This window comes from Aspergillus piperis (assembly GCF_003184755.1).
Source record: "Aspergillus piperis CBS 112811 unplaced genomic scaffold BO85scaffold_10, whole genome shotgun sequence".
Taxonomy (NCBI): domain Eukaryota; kingdom Fungi; phylum Ascomycota; class Eurotiomycetes; order Eurotiales; family Aspergillaceae; genus Aspergillus; species Aspergillus piperis.
Window position 1 is genome coordinate 954,981 of NW_020291600.1, and position 17,336 is coordinate 972,316.

General features: G+C 52.1%; 6 protein-coding genes across 6 annotated transcripts in view; 4 read left to right on the forward strand and 2 right to left on the reverse strand.

The window, feature by feature from the left end:
- The first annotated feature begins 48 nt into the window (after nucleotides 1-48).
- On the forward strand, nucleotides 49-4,594 carry BO85DRAFT_398736 (putative xanthine dehydrogenase HxA). The gene is made up of 4 exons (XM_025657067.1): nucleotides 49-519; nucleotides 573-776; nucleotides 827-2,781; nucleotides 2,831-4,594. The coding sequence occupies exons 1-4, from the start codon at nucleotides 286-288 to the stop codon at nucleotides 4,512-4,514; spliced, it is 4,077 nt and encodes a 1,358-aa protein (XP_025515201.1). The 5' UTR covers nucleotides 49-285; the 3' UTR covers nucleotides 4,515-4,594.
- A 288-nt stretch (nucleotides 4,595-4,882) lies between these two features.
- prm1 (pheromone-regulated protein PRM1) lies at nucleotides 4,883-7,575 on the reverse strand (the record flags this gene model as incomplete). The annotated part of the gene is made up of 2 exons (XM_025662899.1): nucleotides 4,883-7,254; nucleotides 7,566-7,575. The coding sequence occupies 2 exons, from the start codon at nucleotides 7,573-7,575 to the stop codon at nucleotides 5,024-5,026; spliced, it is 2,241 nt and encodes a 746-aa protein (XP_025515202.1). The 3' UTR covers nucleotides 4,883-5,023.
- Nucleotides 7,576-9,310: 1,735 nt separating this feature from the next.
- On the forward strand, nucleotides 9,311-11,543 carry BO85DRAFT_496346 (uncharacterized protein; the record flags this gene model as incomplete). Its single annotated transcript, XM_025663954.1, has 2 exons — nucleotides 9,311-10,994; nucleotides 11,059-11,543. The coding sequence occupies 2 exons, from the start codon at nucleotides 9,311-9,313 to the stop codon at nucleotides 11,541-11,543; spliced, it is 2,169 nt and encodes a 722-aa protein (XP_025515203.1).
- A 521-nt stretch (nucleotides 11,544-12,064) lies between these two features.
- BO85DRAFT_372728 (kynurenine--oxoglutarate transaminase) lies at nucleotides 12,065-13,904 on the reverse strand (the record flags this gene model as incomplete). Its single annotated transcript, XM_025656053.1, has 9 exons — nucleotides 12,065-12,352; nucleotides 12,407-12,830; nucleotides 12,882-12,895; nucleotides 12,949-13,102; nucleotides 13,152-13,224; nucleotides 13,276-13,381; nucleotides 13,436-13,520; nucleotides 13,583-13,651; nucleotides 13,708-13,904. The coding sequence occupies 9 exons, from the start codon at nucleotides 13,902-13,904 to the stop codon at nucleotides 12,065-12,067; spliced, it is 1,410 nt and encodes a 469-aa protein (XP_025515204.1).
- Nucleotides 13,905-14,565: 661 nt separating this feature from the next.
- BO85DRAFT_450009 (ssDNA-dependent ATPase MGS1) lies at nucleotides 14,566-16,642 on the forward strand. Its single transcript, XM_025660285.1, has one exon. The coding sequence runs from the start codon at nucleotides 14,642-14,644 to the stop codon at nucleotides 16,235-16,237; it is 1,596 nt and encodes a 531-aa protein (XP_025515205.1). The 5' UTR covers nucleotides 14,566-14,641; the 3' UTR covers nucleotides 16,238-16,642.
- Nucleotides 16,643-17,025: 383 nt separating this feature from the next.
- cdc31 (putative cell division control protein Cdc31) overlaps nucleotides 17,026-17,336 on the forward strand; it is a gene marked incomplete at both ends in the record, with an annotated part of 959 nt that continues 648 nt past the window's right edge. The window contains one exon of the mRNA XM_025656067.1: nucleotides 17,026-17,319. Coding sequence (XP_025515206.1) covers nucleotides 17,026-17,319 — 294 coding nt within the window. The remainder of the gene's footprint in view (nucleotides 17,320-17,336) is intronic.

The following is a 17,336-nucleotide window of genomic DNA, read 5'->3' on the forward strand; positions in this document are numbered from 1 at the left end:
GATAACCGCAGTGGGGAGGCAACGATAAGCTTGTCCATGACTCCATTTCCTTGGTTAGCTTATGCCGGGGAGGAACTTCACCCCTTTCTATATCCTTTTGCCACCATAAGTTTTATAGTAATATTCATTTACATTCTGAACAAATATTGCTCTGAATACCTTCATGGATCCTATTCTATTCCAAATTCGAATCAACTGAATCACAATCACACAACCGGCCGGTCTTGGCGTCCGCTCATCTCGGCGGGGAATTCGACTTTCCGCATTTGAGCTTCAGGAAACAAGATGGCCCCAGGCATTTTAGAATCACCAAAGCCAACGGTGGCTGCCAGCAAGGCTGTCACCTTGGCTCAGCTCACAGAGGATTGGGATGACACTATTCGTTTCTATCTAAACGGTACAAAGGTCGTTCTCGACTCGATCAATCCTGAAGTCACGCTATTGGAGTATCTGCGGGGTATCGGCCTGACAGGCACCAAGCTAGGGTGTGCGGAAGGTGGTTGTGGTGCTTGCACAGTGGTATGTATCCAGGTCATTCTATCGGTATTCAGGTTCATGTTGACATGAAACAGGTTGTATCGCATTTTAATCCGACGACGAAGAAGCTTTACCATGCCTCAGTCAACGCTTGTCTCGCCCCCTTGATCAGTGTAGACGGGAAACATGTTATAACCGTGGAAGGTATCGGCGATGTGAAGAATCCCCATGCTGTTCAACAACGGCTTGCGGTTGGAAATGGAAGTCAGTGTGGTTTCTGTACGCCGGGTATTGTCATGGTATGCTCTTCGAGGGCTGGTGTGGTGGGACTAAGCTAACGAATCTACAGAGCCTCTATGCCCTCCTACGTAATAACTCCGCGCCGACCGAACACGACGTCGAAGAAGCATTTGACGGGAATCTCTGTCGTTGCACCGGGTACAGGCCCATATTGGATGCTGCTCAGAGCTTCACCGCTCCCAAGGGCTGCGGGAAATCCCTGGCCAACGGTGGAACAGGTTGTTGCATGGATAAGCGGGACGGTGCTGGGGGTTGCTGCAAGCAGTCATCGGCAGACACCACAGATGGAGATGCACCGAAATTCACGCCGCCCGATTTTATCGAATACAGTCCGGGCACGGAGCTGATTTTCCCGCCTCAGCTCCACAAGCACGAATTTCGACCTTTGGTCCTCGGGAATAAGAAAAAGAAGTGGTACCGTCCGGTCACCCTTGAACAATTATTGGAGATCAAGGCTGTACACCCCGATGCTAAAATCATCGGAGGAAGCACGGAGACACAGATTGAGGTTAAGTTCAAGGCGATGAGGTACAGTGCCTCTGTCTACGTCGGTGATATTCCGGAACTACGTCAGTATTCGCTCAAGGACGACCATCTCGAGATCGGGGCAAATGTCTCCTTGACCGACCTCGAATCAATCTGTGATGAAGCCCTCGAGCGCTATGGGCCGTTGCGAGGCCAGCCGTTCAACGCCATCAAGAAGCAACTCCGCTATTTTGCAGGAAGGCAAATCCGCAATGTCGCGTCACCAGCAGGAAACCTGGCTACAGCATCTCCAATCTCTGACCTGAACCCGGTCTTTGTGGCTACCAACACTGTCCTTGTAGCCATGTCATTGGGTGAAGTTATTGAGATTCCTATGAGCCAGTTCTTCAAGGGCTATCGATCCACTGCGCTCCCGCCTAATGCTATTATCGCTTGTTTACGGGTCCCAGTTGCGTCCGAAACGGGAGAATATCTGCGTGCCTACAAGCAGTCGAAGCGAAAGGATGATGACATCGCAATAGTGAACGCAGCTTTGCGCGTCTCACTTTCTCCTTCTCATGATGTGCAGAGCGTAAATCTAGTCTTCGGAGGGCTGGCCCCAATGACCGTGTCCGCACGCAATGCAGAGGCCTTTTTGGCTGGCAAGAAGTTCACCAACCCTGCTACCCTTGAGGGTACCATGGGTGCTTTGGAGAAGGATTTTGACTTGAAGTTCGGTGTTCCTGGGGGTATGGCGACTTACAGGAAGTCTCTCGCCTTGGGATTCTTCTACCGGTTCTATCACGATGTATTGTCTTCCATCCAGGTCACGGAGGCAGATGTTGATGAAGATGTCATTGCCGAAATTGAAAGAGCCATTTCATCCGGTGAGAAAGACCACGAGGCTTCTGCAGCATATCAACAGAAGATTCTCGGAAAGGCTAGTCCTCATGTCTCTGCACTAAAGCAAGCTACCGGAGAAGCACAGTACACCGATGACATGCCTTTGATGAAGAACGAGCTTTACGGCTGCATGGTTCTTTCGACCAAGGCACATGCTCGTATCCTGAGTGTGGACACTTCAGCAGCTCTCGATATTCCTGGCGTTGCTAATTACGTGGATCACACCGATCTCCCTAACCCCAAAGCCAATTGGTGGGGAGCTCCAAATTGCGATGAAGTTTTCTTCGCGGTTGACGAGGTCACGACTGCTGGTCAGCCCATTGGTATGATTCTTGCAACGTCGGCCAAGATCGCGGAGGAGGGTGCGAGAGCGGTCAAAGTAGAATATGAAGAGCTACCAGCAATCTTGAGTATGGAAGAAGCCATCGAGGCTGAATCGTTCTTTGAACACTCCCGCTTCATCAAATGTGGTGATCCAGAGAGTGCTTTCAAAGAAGCCGACTATGTCTTTACTGGACAGTCTAGAATGGGTGGTCAGGAACATTTTTACCTGGAAACTCAGGCTTGTGTTGCTATCCCTAAGCTTGAGGATGGCGAGATGGAGATCTGGAGTGGAACACAAAACCCTACGGAAACGTAAGTCACGGCAACTACCACAAATAAAGGCTTTACTGATTATCCATAGGCAAACATACGTCGCACAAGTAACTGGTGTAGCTGCCAACAAAATCGTGTCTCGGGTAAAGCGCCTTGGAGGTGGCTTTGGTGGCAAAGAGACACGTTCGGTCCAGCTGGCTGGTATCTGTGCCACAGCTGCTGCAAAGGCGAAGTTGCCCGTGCGGTGCATGCTCAATCGCGACGAGGACATTGCTACTTCAGGTCAACGCCATCCATTCTTCTGCCGCTGGAAGGTGGGAGTGACGAAAGAAGGTAAACTGCTTGCATTTGATGCGGATGTGTACGCCAACGGTGGTCACACCCAAGATCTGTCTGGTGCAGTAGTAGAAAGAGCCCTCTCACACATCGATGGAGTGTACAAGATACCGAACATGCACGTCCGTGGTCGTATCTGCAAGACGAACACCGTTTCAAACACCGCTTTCCGTGGCTTCGGCGGCCCTCAGGGTATGTTCTTCGCCGAGTGCATGATATCGGAGGTTGCGGATCATCTTCAGATACCAGTCGAACAACTTCGCTGGCAGAATATGTACAAGCCTGGTGACAAAACCCACTACAATCAGGAGCTGAAGGATTGGCATGTGCCGTTGATGTATAAGCAAGTTATGGATGAGAGCTCGTACGAGGAGCGACGGAAGACTGTGGAGGAGTATAACAAGAAGCACAAGTGGTCGAAGCGTGGAATGGCCCTCATCCCTACCAAGTTCGGTATCTCTTTCACAGCCCTTTTCCTGAACCAGGCTGGCGCACTGGTGCATATCTATCACGACGGAAGTGTCCTGGTGGCTCACGGAGGAGTGGAGATGGGTCAAGGGCTACATACCAAGATGACTATGATTGCGGCTGAAGCTTTGGGTGTGCCTCAATCCAACGTCTTTATCTCGGAGACTGCCACAAATACTGTGGCCAACACATCGTCCACAGCTGCGTCGGCCAGTTCTGATCTCAATGGCTACGCCATCTACAATGCCTGCGAGCAGCTCAATGAACGTCTTCGGCCGTACCGGGAGAAGATGCCGGGAGCACCTATGAAGGACCTTGCTCACGCGGCCTACTTTGACCGGGTCAACCTCTCCGCGCAGGGATACTACCGCACCCCGGACATTGGCTACGTGTGGGGCGAGAACAAGGGCCAGATGTTCTTCTATTTTACTCAGGGTGTGACCGCTGCCGAGGTGCAGATTGACACGCTCACAGGCGACTGGACTCCTTTACGTGCTGACATCAAAATGGACGTTGGCCGTACCATCAACCCATCGATCGACTACGGACAGATCGAAGGCGCTTTCATCCAAGGCCAGGGTCTTTTCACCACCGAAGAGAGTCTATGGCACCGGGCCTCGGGACAGATCTTCACCAAGGGACCCGGTAACTACAAGATCCCTGGATTCCGGGATATTCCCCAGATCTTCAACGTCAGTCTGCTAAAGGATGTGGAATGGGAGAACCTGCGCACTATCCAGCGATCTCGTGGTGTCGGTGAGCCGCCGCTGTTCATGGGCAGCGCCGTCTTCTTTGCCATCCGCGATGCGCTTAAGGCAGCGCGCCAGCAATGGAACGTGCAGGAAGTGCTGCGACTAGAGAGTCCAGCGACTCCGGAACGGATCCGGGTCAGCTGCGCTGATCCGATTATTGAAAGGGCGCGCGTAGTGCCAAAGGAGGGTGAGAAGAGTTTCTTTGTAGCGATATAACCAGCATGATAAGATACCAGTACTATCAATTAGTTTACTGGATGTAATGACTGCATGAATACAATATTTATTCCACCTTGACCTCTTCAATAACAACAGTAATAATCAGAGTCAGACACACCCCTTTCCCCATATCCATAAATACCTGGTATTGGTGACTGGATCGCTTGTATATACATCGGTTTGCCTGCAGCAGTGAAGTTCTTACTGGTCCAAAATGAATTAGGTGTATGTCACAAACACGTGTGTGCGTGTGTGCGTGTGTGCGTGTGTGGGCGAGTTGGCTTTCTACCGCTGCTAAGAAATACCGACAGGGACTGTTTGGGATCTGTAAGAATCACATGTTCTATTACGGAGTAAAAATGGGTATGAAAAGAGTGTATCGAGTTGGGATTATGGTCTATGGGTATATGGTAGACGTTCAAGGAAAGTGCGAGGGAGTGCTAGCTGGCTAAGAAACAAAGAACCGGTAGGACAGCGAGTTCAAATCACAATAATCAGGCAGCAGATCAATATTTCTCCATTCCATACTCCACGTAGCTGCTTCCTCGTAGATCTGACACCCCGTCTACCCGAAGAGCATTGCGCTGGCCTGCGAATCCGATTTTCTCGTCCGGATACTCCGAGTCGCTGCTCACCACGGCGGCAGAGCTTCCCTGGCTAGTGGCAACTTCGTACCGGGGTGCCGGCTGCGAGCGTGCAGCAGTCTCTTCGGAATCACGATGACTCGGCAGAGTAGTGAGGGGCACATCGGTGAAACCATTTGTGTCCGGACCAGAACCTGGGTTTGGTCGTGAATGGGGAGGAGCAGGTCCGCCCTCGCCGCGGTTTTTATCCCGGCCCCAGAAGAGTGTTAGGGCGCGGAGAATGCCGAACATGGCATTGATGACCCAGACTAGAAGGATGCATGAAGCAATGATGACTTCTATTAGGAGAGCCTTTTCTAGGGCGCTGATGACCTTGTACACAACTTCGGTGATCTTGTTGGATGTTTCGTCGCCGGCGTCGGCGAGGAAGCTGTCTGATGCATCGGAACTGTTGAGACTGTCTGCTGCGCCGCGCGAGAAAGTGTCATTGGGGAGGAGGGGGAAGTCTATGTGGGCATGATCGGAAACCCAAGTAAGGCCTTTCTGGACGCTTTCGACCTTGAGGCCAATTAAGCAGTCGAAGACGTCGAGAAGAGGCTCGTAGAGTAGGGTACCACCGAAGGTGTCGTTGAGGACCCCGATTGTTTTGTTGACGAAGGTATTAAGCGTGTCATTTAGAGCGCCGGTGCTGGTGTTGACCCAGCCAAATACGTGATCGTTCAGCTCGTCGTCAACGTTTATGATGACTTTATTGGCGTCGTTGGCCCATTGAGCAGATGTATTTTGTAAGACGCTAACAACCTCTTCGGCAAAATCGCCTACTTCATTGGAGAGTTCCGGAACTGTTCTTTTGACGGCGCTGAGAAGAATGTACTGAAAGAGGCAGGATAGAAGACCAGCCAGTGCGAGAAGGAGGACGAATAAAGCTGCGGGGGAAGTCGCATATGCAATCACCCAGCGCACAAGGATCTGTCTGCGGCTGTTGCTGAATCGACTGGCGGCTTTGATACCCATTGCTGCCGTGTGGGGCCTGGAGACTATATAGACGACGTCCATGGGATCATGAGCTTCCTTGCGGACGAGTTGGGAGCGCTCCTTCATCGTATGCCAGCGCCGGATCTCCTGCCAGGCCATGGGAACGCAAGCGATAATGGCAGCGACGACTAGAACGGCGATGAATATTTTGCGGGCGGTTAAAATGATATCAGTTGCTCCGGCAAAGAATGAGTTGATCCCATCGTTCTTATCGCAGAATGTCAGGGTCTTTTTCGCAGGGACAGGGAGGGCGGAGGCATTAAAGGTATAATTGCCTAGTGACTCGTTGACCAGTTTCTTCACTTCGTCGAAGGGAAAACGAATCACATTCTCAGTGAAGTTCATGACCTCGTTAAAATTCGGGATAGAGTCGTTGATCTTCTGAAGATCCTTATCAATGGACGAAGGCAGCTGTACATTTTCCAATTTGTCGATTTCGCTGGTGATATTCAAGGTCGGTACTGATCCTCCGAATAAACTTGCAACCCCGTTTATCTTCGAGATTACTTTATTGTAGTCATCCTCAAATGTTTCGGTGACCTTCGCGATATCCTTCGCCACAGTCTTGACCGTGGAATTTAGAACGTCCGTTACATCTTCGATTAAGCTGAGTCCAACATCAACCACACCATGTACGACGAGCGTAAACAGGCACAGATATGTCTGGTACATCACTTTGACGAAGAAAATCACCAACTCCTCCACGCCCGTCAAGGTAAGCATGAGGAGCGTCTTTAGGCCATCGACTGCCGCATTGACACCGTCTGCTGTGAGCTCATTAACCCCTCCCGCCAGGTAATGGGGCATAGAGACCATTGCATCGCCCATGGATTCAACGCTTGTGCATGCGGATAGGGCCTCGCTTTTGGCTCGATTCATGTCCGTTTTTATGCTCGAAGCCGCCATCAGCACTCGGGCCAGGACTAGCAGGAGCAAAACAGTCCAGCGGTTAAGCCAGACTTGGGAAAGGCGCGCCCGCAGGCCTAGGTAGGGTGTCGAGCCATCAGGGTGTACAGGAATGACTCGACCTTGAACGCCGTTGGGATCTTGAACCCCATAGGGTGGTAGAAGTGGAAAGATTGTCCGACCAGATTTTGAAAACAACATGTCGAAATTTGCTATGAGGCAGAGAGAATTTGGTGGAAAAATGAAAAAGAAGTCTATCACGAAAGGTCACGAAAGGTATAGGACGATGGCAGGGCAGATGTCAAAGAAAGAATAATCCTGACCAGCAGTAATTATTCGAATGAGCAGAAGGCAATTGTCAAGAAGCTGTACTGCATGACCAAAATTAAAGAGCTGTATGGCGAGGCGAGAAGAAACAAAAAGAGTAACACTTGAGAACAATAGATGAAAGAAGCAGAATCAATAGCAATGTCACAATAAGGAGGGTATACCCACCTTATTATGGGCGACAGAGGTAACAGACCGACTTCCATTGTGACCAGGTCAATAATAACTGAGACAAAGACAGGTTGAAGACACGGCCAACGGCAGCCAGTAAGAGCGACCAGCGCCAACAAGGATAGCAAATAACAAGATCAAAGGCTGCAGCTGATCGGGTGGATCTGCACGATAAGTTTCATTTAGCGCAGTGTCTGTAGGTAGAGCCTATGCCGGTGAGTTTCTTCAGAGTTCTGCAGGCCGGCCAAATATAGGTACCGTGTCGGCGCTTAGAATTACGGCGCTGTAGCCCAATCCGCAACCCAGGACAGCTAGACCCCACAACATTGTGAAAATCACTAAGAGAGGCGGTTAGGCAGTTTCAGACATTGAAGCCTGATTTTATGGCTTTTTTTTGCTTGATGGCCTGGGGGTTGGCGGCGCTTCCCGTTGCATGAAGGGGAAGATCCGTGTGTTATTGAACGCTTGACTGGTTCAGAGCTGCAGATTCTGGAAACCTGAAAAAGTTAGCCACTGCTTTCTGACTCAAACTAGGATTCTAAATATATCTTCGAGTGAACGACAGAAGGAGGGCGGTTGAAGAGGCGTTCGCAGATGAGTTGGGCGTTTGGATCCTGGATGAAATGCACGGGCACGTGATGTCCAACGACTACAAGAAAATTAGTTGAAAGCAACCGGGTTTCTTAGCCATTTAAACATCTTGACATTGGATGAAACTGTTGGATTTACATTTCTGGAAATCTGGTGTAAGTGACAGTAATGAATAAATGAACATGTACTGAGGCATCTGAATCAGGAGTGTCTCATATACCCGCCATGCCTTCTCTGCTAGCACTCCCGTTTGCTCCTGCAATGAGACGAGTCACTACAAGAAAGCTTGCTGTAGGCAGTACTGTTTCTGAGTAGATTGATCATATGAGGTTGAGAAGATTTACCTGCCAGCCCGAGTGACATCTGCCCAGTCCACAATGTTGACGCTCCTGGACTGTCGAGGTAATGAACAATATATTGCGCATCAAACATAAACAAGTATGGTGAATATTCCGGTACTTTCCGATTAGTGGTGGTATATTCTTCTGAGGCAGTGGTATATTGCAGGCCAGACTGGGCAGCTACCGCAAGTCTCCAGTTGGAAAGAAAGCAATTTTTATAACCATTTATTCAGTACGGAGCAAGCAGATTCACCTCAGATGCTTCTGTGGGATCAAACTCTGTAGTTGCCTTCCCCTATCAGTCACGCAGTTACATAAAAGGCGTCAGTATTCATCGTCAAGGCACGCACCATGGTGACGTAGAGTAGCCTGGAAGACAGATTCTGGGTGCACACTCACAACGATCTTCCCATTCTGCTGGTATTGAATCCTCCTTCACAATCTGGCCTTATCCCCAGCAAGGGAATGTAAGTCTGGCATCAAAGTGCGCTGCATGCAATATGCCAGACCTGCCAGCCAGGAGCTCCAGTGAAAGAAGTAAACTGATGCTATGAAATTCCTCTCTGGGTAATCACCATCACTTGAAGGAACTGTCATTGAATGAATTTGCACAACGCAGACCGCCTCCGCAGCCTGAAAGAACAAACAGCCCCAACAGAGGAGTCGAGAAAGTGAGCGTATTCACTTCATCTCGCTTATTCTGGTCACGGGAACAACAGGTACAGATACATCCCCAACACCACGATGAACACAAACATGCACCCACAAAGCTTGGATAGTATCCGTTCAGGTGAGCAAAGCCTGAACGCATCTATCCTTTCCCATTCCCACATACACCATGCAGAAAGATATACTGACGAGTCCACTTGAAGCAGGAGAAGAAGGAGAAGAAGCGAAGGGTGAGAACGAAGATAGCAACACGCGATCTGACGCCATAAACCTCATACGTGCGCGGACTATCAGTCGCTCATCTACCCCGAAAGTTCCCCAGGAGGGTCTTGCTGGCGACAACCAACGTGCTGTTTCAATTCCCCGGATTGTGGTGATGGAACCTCCCGGGGAGGCAAGGGCCAGAAGAAATAAGAAAAAGAAGGATAAGTACAACAAGAAGAAAAAACTCCTGCTAGGTGATTCCGGAAGTGAGACGTCTGGGAGCCAGGGCTCTGAATTGAACAGTAAGCCTATCGCGGATTCGAATACTCTGAGTGATGCTTCGTCTCATTCAAAGGATATAGAGGACCTGTCACACTTAGGTCGTATGTCAGCCAAAGGCTTGTACTCTAGCGTTGTTGCAAGTAAAGAGAAACCCACCCCAGACAACAATGTGTCCCAGGGATGCACAGTGGACAGTGACAAGAAGCGAACTCTGATCGAGTCACTGAGCAAGTTGGACATCAAAGGCAAGCAGCGGATCCAGCGAGTGAACGCAGTCACAGGCAACGATACCTTGGGGGGCATTAATACTCAGCGTGGTCCCCAACCAGTGGACAGGGCGAGAAGAACTGTGATCACTCCTTCATATGCCACGGTTCTTTCTGGAAAACGTGCTCTTCTCAATAATCCATCTGACTCCCTCCAGGCAACCATGGCAGCGTTCTCTAAAGTATCAGACGAGTCTTCCCCCAGACAGGATAGCAATTGTGAAGCACGCTCCAGCAATGCATTACTGTCTCCTATTCCAGAATTCTCCAGTGAAGCTGCTACACCTGGTAACCTGAACTCCCACAAACCACTCAGTCAAACGGACCCGAATACCGCAGGCTCCAACTCACTCGACAATTTAACCTCCACCCCCGTGTCCACAGCATCCACTGGCTGGAGCAACACAACGCTACAAACCAGTCCCCAGACAACTGAGCCATCTTCTGAGCCCTCCTCGTCCAAGGCAGCCAGTCATCGCCACGCCACAAGTCTTCACCACGCCCACCCCCTCCCACCCACACCCCCAAGCAGCACCCATTCCCACTCCCTCTCGACCCCCAACGAGGCCATCACCAACGCCCAGGGCACCCTCTCCGCCCAGAAACCCGAAGGCTTCTTCTGGCAACTCGACAGCCACGGCTTCCCGTGTGCCAAAGCCCATTGCGAAAAACGCTGCAACCTCTGGGACGGAGCAACAGTGATCTGTCCGCGATGCGGGCCCTACTCCGAAGTACGCTACTGCAGTAGAGACCACCTACTCGAGGACATCAAGCCTCACTGGCTCTACTGCGGTCAGATGGTATTTCAACACCCATGTCGCGAGACCTCAATTCCCCGCCGAGTGCGCGTCGGTCCCCCAATGATCCCCTGCGTGCATCACTACGACATGCCAGAGCGTCATCGCCAAGCAGTCCACTTCAACATGAACTTCAGAGAAGGCGACTACTTCATTTTCACGGACTGGCTCGATTTCGTGACCGCCGGACTACCAGGTGATAAGACCGCAATCCGTTGCTCTAATAGAGTTATGTACGTGGTGAAGTTCGATGACCCCGCAGAGAAAGATCGTTTCCGTCGTGTTCTCGCGGCTTGTCTGTTCAGTAAGATCCCTCACCCTTCCCAACCATCCCACAAAACACTCACTAACCAACCCCCAAAAAACAGTGACCATCGAACTCCCCGACCTAACCGACTACCTATACCGTCTCATCCGGGACAAACTGCGTCTCTCCAATGCCCCAAATCACATTGAACCCTCCCTGCGCTACCAATTCTTGCAAGAGTTCAACGTCACCATCCAGGAATGCATCACCGGCGCCCGCCATGCGTGCGAAACCGACTGGGACGGTCGAAACCGCCGCAATTGCCACGATCCAGTGTGTCGGAGTGAGTATCGTCGGTTGCTGGGATCCATTGGTGGCAGAGGGTATAGTCGGGTGATTGAGGCGTTGGAGTCCACGTATTGGATTCTGAGGGCCGCCAGGACAACGCACCCGACTGTTGGGGATGCGATGAAGCGTATGAGGGGGGAGGGGTATGAGGAGGTGGCCGACGAGGATAGGCGGGTTTTTAGGAGGGGGGATGGGTGGGATGGGGCGGGTACGGGAGACATGGAAATCGAGGGGTTTAATGAGGGGGATGAGATGTGAGGGAGTCGGGGAAGGGAGGGGAGGGGAGTCTGGGGGAGATGTTGGCCCGAGGATGGATGGGTTGCGAGGGTAGATGATGATGATGGGAGGATGAGTGGGATGGGATGCTGACGCGATGCTGGTCGTTGCGTTGTTTCTGTCTTACCTGTCTTTCTGTCCGAGTCTCATTCTTTCGGTTGTCTGCTTGGGTCTGTTGCTCTGGAGCAGGAGATTCGAGGCAAAGACGAGAAGAGAAAGGGACTCGGATGGATATGATGTCTTGTCTGTGAGGTGGATATCGTTGTGTAATATGCCTGAGATACGATCATTTAGTTGTGGTAGATGTGGCATGAGTAAAGAGAGAAGAATGTGTAATGTGAAGATACTAAAGATAAATGATGAAATTGACTTCTGTGCCAACCAGCCCTTTTGAGGTCCTCTATTCTTCCTATATAGTGGGTAGTGTTGAACCAGCCGTTGAAGACAATATCAGATTCCCGCTCTATGCTAGCCTGTCACATTAATCAAACATGTTGAAACGCTCATGCAATGTACTTCTTCAGACCGCGCAGCCTCTCCTTGGCCGTCTCCAGCACGTCGTCGTTCTTGCAGACAGCGAAGCGGAGATAGTCCTCGGCGATGTGCGCATTGGCGTCGGTGTAGAACTCGGTGGGAGGGATGGCTGCCACACCGACTTCGTGGATCAGGAACCAGCACAGCTTGAAGTCACGAGGACGGCTGGCGACGTGAGGAGGGAATGGGTAGTCCTCAGGAAGCTTCACGGAAGACATATTGGCAAGAACGAAGTAGCCTCCCTCGGGGTCCGAGTACTGCGAGCTAGGATCAGTTCAGGCCATAGAAGATGTCGGCGATGGGGTACTCACGGGGATCTTGAGCTCGTCAAAGACTTCGCAGAAACGCTCCATCTTCTTCTTCATCTCAGCCCGGCTCTCGTCCCAGAATCCGACCTTGTCGGCCTGCTCGAAGGCAACGGCGGCAGCCTCCTGGAGAGGAGACACACTGCTGTAGCAGATGCGGGTGTGCGCGCCGGCCACGTACTTGATCAAGTGCTCGGGGCCGATGAGGTATCCTACTCGCCAGCCAGTGGCGTAGAAGGCCTTGCCTGCAGAGCCGACGGTGAGAGTGCGCTCGTAGAGCTCGGGAGACAGGGTAGCGATTCTGGTGAAAGGGACGTAGTAGAGGCGGTCGTAGACTTCGTCAGAAAGGATAATCAGGTTGTGCTTCACGCAAATCTCTCCGATGCGCTCCAGCTCAGCGCGCGAGAAGACCTTGCCAACGGGGTTGTGACTGTGTTTGGTCAGTTTTCTGCTTAACACGGTCATTTATTGAGCCACTTACGGAGAGTTCAGGACCTAAAGAGATGGTTAGTTATAGCAATTTGAATGAGGAAGTAAGGCACGCTTACGATCATCTTCGTCTTGTCGTTGATGGTGTTCTCCAACTCCTCAAAGTCTATCGTCCATTCGGAGGCGGGGGAAGTCCTCGTCGCGCCATCCTTGGGAGGGTGAAGCGGGACGTAGCGGATCTTTCCACCGGGCATCTCGATGTTGCTAATGTACCTTTGGGGCCGTCAGACGGGTTCGCATGGCAGGAATGCAGGTGACTCACTGGTCGAAGAAGGGCTCGAAGATGATCACCTCGTCGCCGGGCTCGATGAATCCCATGAAGGCACTCAGCATACCTTGTTCAGTTCGTCAGCTACCAGTCGCGCACACAACCCAGTATGTCCCACCTTCATTTGCACCCGTGGTGATGGTAACCTCGGTGTCCGGGTTGAGAGCCCGGCCAAAGGAAGGCGAGTAGGCATCGGCGATAGCTTTCTTCAAACGCGGGCGTCCCTAATCGAAGGTGAGCAAATGTTCCGGTATGGGTATGTCGCAGTCCGGTTATACCTTGGTGGGGGAGTATTGGTTGCAGTCGACACGGTCAAGGGCCTCCTTGGCGGCATCCAGGGCGAACTTGGGAGGGTTGTAGCCACTGCGCGAGTAGAAAAATGGTCAGAAACTCCAGTCATCCTGGTTCGGCGATTTAAAACTCACAAGAAACCTTGTCCCATGTTCACGATGGGCTGGACGGGGGAGGCAGCGGCGGCCTCATTGACAATGGACCTGCGATCCGGTCAGACAATGAGAAGCAGGGAGGTGAGAGTTCGCGCGCATCGCACCAGACATCCTGTCTCTGGCCAGCGACTCTGGCGGCCGGTTTGAAAGGGTCGGGACGAGCCGTGGTGGCCGACATCGCTCGGAAGAGAGACTGGCGGGGTAGTGTGGGAGTCGATGAGGGGCGCAGAAAAACGGCCGGTGAGGGCTGAAACTTGATGGCTCTGGTAGAGAAAATAGCAGCGCGGTGGCCAGAGAACATAGAGGCAGCTGGGCCGAGGAATTGGAGGAGAGCGGGGAGGGAGGAGAGAAGGGAAGAGAAGAGTGGCTCAAAAAGTAGCGAAGAGAGTCAGATCAGATCCGGGGGAGACAGGAGCGGGACTCGCTTTGGCGGCCGCCAACTATAATTGCGTGCTTTGCTGGGTCGGACAGCGCTGATAAGATACCGTTCCACAAGTGTTAGTTGCAGACTGTCTCGACACGAGTTCTCTGTCATATAGAAGATTTAGTGCTTGGAGGACCAAAGGGGATTAATTGACTGTCCGCCATCCTCCGGGATGTGCATCCCTACCTCAAGTACAGCAATGGCAGTGACAGTGACAGTAGTAGACAGAGATGAGCTCCGATGGGCGCGATAACGGTGAGCTCGGAACGGACCTCGGTAGGGAGTGCGCGAGTGTCAACTAGAAGTTATTAGAGACTGTCGACGAACCAATTGATGCAGTATGAATGAATGCTTTTTGCTATTGACTGGTGTTCTGGTTTGGTTGTAAATCAGACCGAGCATCGGAAGTGACGCATTCAGTTCCTCAGGCATCCAGGCACAACCGACTCCCACTATTCTTAGTCAGCCGGCTTATCGCGCGCGTCGGAAACGCGTTTCGCCATTTAATCAGAAAGTGATTTGATAGCTCGATTTCCATGGCCGCCACTGGGAGCTGCTCTGCACCCAGCTTGCTGGCAGCGTTTTTGTTACCATTCTAATGACTATCCGCCATCATGGTGTCTTGTCCCATTTGCAGCCAATCCGTCTCCTCCCTGAAGATTAACGACCATATTGACTCCGACTGCCAGAACTTTATCGAAGAGCCGTCCAGCTCGGGCGAGACTCCCGCCACCCAGAAAGCTGCGGTTCCCAGCTTCTTCCAGCCAGCCTCTGCGAAGAAAGCTTCGGCTCAGTCAGCCCAGGCAAATGGACAGCGAGATCAAAATGTGACGTCTTCCCCCTTGCGCAACGGCAACGGCAAACGGGCGACACCGCACGATGCCAATTCGTCAGAAGTATACGAGAGATCTGGGCCTAGCCAACCGGCGAGTGAGCCAAAGAAACCCAAGGTTAGCGCCTTGCAAAAAGCTGCACCCTTACCGGAACGCATGCGTCCCCGGACTCTTGACGATGTCTGTGGGCAGGAGCTCGTAGGGCCAAACGGGGTGCTTCGGGGGCTGATCGAGCAAGATCGGGTTCCCAGCATGGTCCTTTGGGGTGGTCCAGGAACAGGGAAAACCACCATTGCTCGCGTCATTGCTTCGATGGTTGGTAGTCGCTTTGTCGAGATCAACAGCACCAGTACCGGGGTTGCCGAGTGCAAGAAGATCTTCTCCGAAGCGAAAAGTGAGCTCAGCCTGACGGGACGGAAAACCATCATTTTCTGTGACGAGATTCATCGATTCTCCAAGTCCCAGCAAGACGTTTTTCTGGGGCCCGTAGAAAGTGGGCAGGTTACCCTCATTGGTGCCACCACAGAGAACCCCTCCTTCAAGGTGCAGAGCGCTCTGCTGTCCCGGTGTCGGACATTTACTCTGTCTAAACTTACAGACGAGGATATCAGATCGATCCTTCATCGGGCACTACGCCTGGAAGGACCGAACTATTCGCCTTCGGAACTGGTCGATGAGGAATTGATTGATTACCTGGCCAAGTTCGCCGATGGGGACGCGCGGACGTCCCTCAATCTTCTTGAGCTCGCCATGGATCTTTCCAAACGGCCTGGAATAAACAAGGATGAGATCAAACGGTCATTGACGAAGACTCTTGTTTATGACCGGGCTGGGGATCAACACTACGATACCATTTCCGCCTTTCACAAGTCTATCCGGGGGAGCGATCCGGATGCGGCGCTATACTATCTTGCCCGCATGATCCAGTCCGGGGAAGACCCGCTCTATATCGCTCGACGTCTCATCGTCGTTGCGTCAGAAGACATTGGGCTTGCTGACAACAGCATGCTCACGCTAGCCATCTCGACCCACTCGGCCGTGGAAAAGATCGGCCTACCGGAGGCACGGATCAATCTGGCACATGCGACGGTTGCCATGGCACTCTCAAAGAAGAGCACGCGGTCGTACCGCGCCCTGAACAATGCATTTGCTGCGCTAGCAGAGCCCGGCGTTGCTGGGTTACCGGTTCCCATCCATCTGCGCAATGCGCCGACTCGGTTGATGAAGGAGCTCGGATACGGCAAGGAATACAAGTATAATCCTAACTATGTCGATGGGGAGGTTGTCCAGGATTATCTTCCGGAGCAGATTTTGGGACGGAAATTTTTGGAGGATCGCGATCTAGGGCATCAAGTGGACCCAGATCTCATGAGGTAGACTATCATGTCGCTGTCAATGAGGCAGTATAAACCTGCCAGTACCATTGACCCGCCCTCAGTCATTACACAAGGCCTCGCATAGCCAGCCTGTGCCTTATGGCATCAATATGCTTACACAAGACCACCTCGATCGCCTCGAGCGTTGGGAAATTGCCGATGCCAGATCTGGGACGTAAGTCCGTCTGCATGGTCAGACGGAGACCATCAATATCCATGCAGGGGTTTTCAGAAATAGCTTTTTCCTGTCCAGGCGCAGGGAAGTGCACATTGGGCGAATGGATAGGAGTATGAGTAACCATGGAGGCCAGCAGATACCAGGGGTACATCTAAGGAACAGCCTCACAGATACTTTTCTACCTAGAACAGTAGACCGTGGTAGAAGAAACGGAAATTATTATGACAGACCATTATTTCCTACAATTTAGACTTCTAGTCTACCAAGAAATAAGTACAAAGTAGGATGTTCAAACCAAACGTGTTCCAGGTTAGCCTCCGCCGCCAATCAAACCGCCGCCTCGCGTCTCCATCGCGTCTCCACCTCCATCTTTCTCTCCTCTTCCTCCTCCAGCTCTTCATCTCATCGCCCAAGTCTCCAGATTGTTTACCCACTGCACCACCGCCCCCTTACAACCTGTCATCTTGCCCATCGCAAATCCAATCCCACTCTTCCAACTCCTTGCACGAACAACGCCCCTCCATTGACTCTCACCCTCCACCCCCCACCGACCGACCGCGGTCGGGGTGCCCTCTCACCGACCTAAACCACACCACCAACAACCAAACACAATGGCTTCCTCACAACCCTTCGGCACGCGCTCCTATGCCTCCGGAAAACTCCCCGACCGATCCATCAACGCCAACGCCCTCCCCTTCAGCGCCTCCTCCTTCTCGCGACACCGCAGTCTCGCCGGCGCGCCCGGCGCTCCCACGGCCGGCGACTTCGCCGACCCCAAAGCCAGCCAACAGGCACCAGGTCCATCGCAAGCACCACCGCAACCACCCATGCATTCACAACCCCAACAAGACACGAATCCCTTGAACCGATTGACAGAGGAGCAACGTGAAGAGATCAACGAAGCTGTAATTCCCCCCCCCCC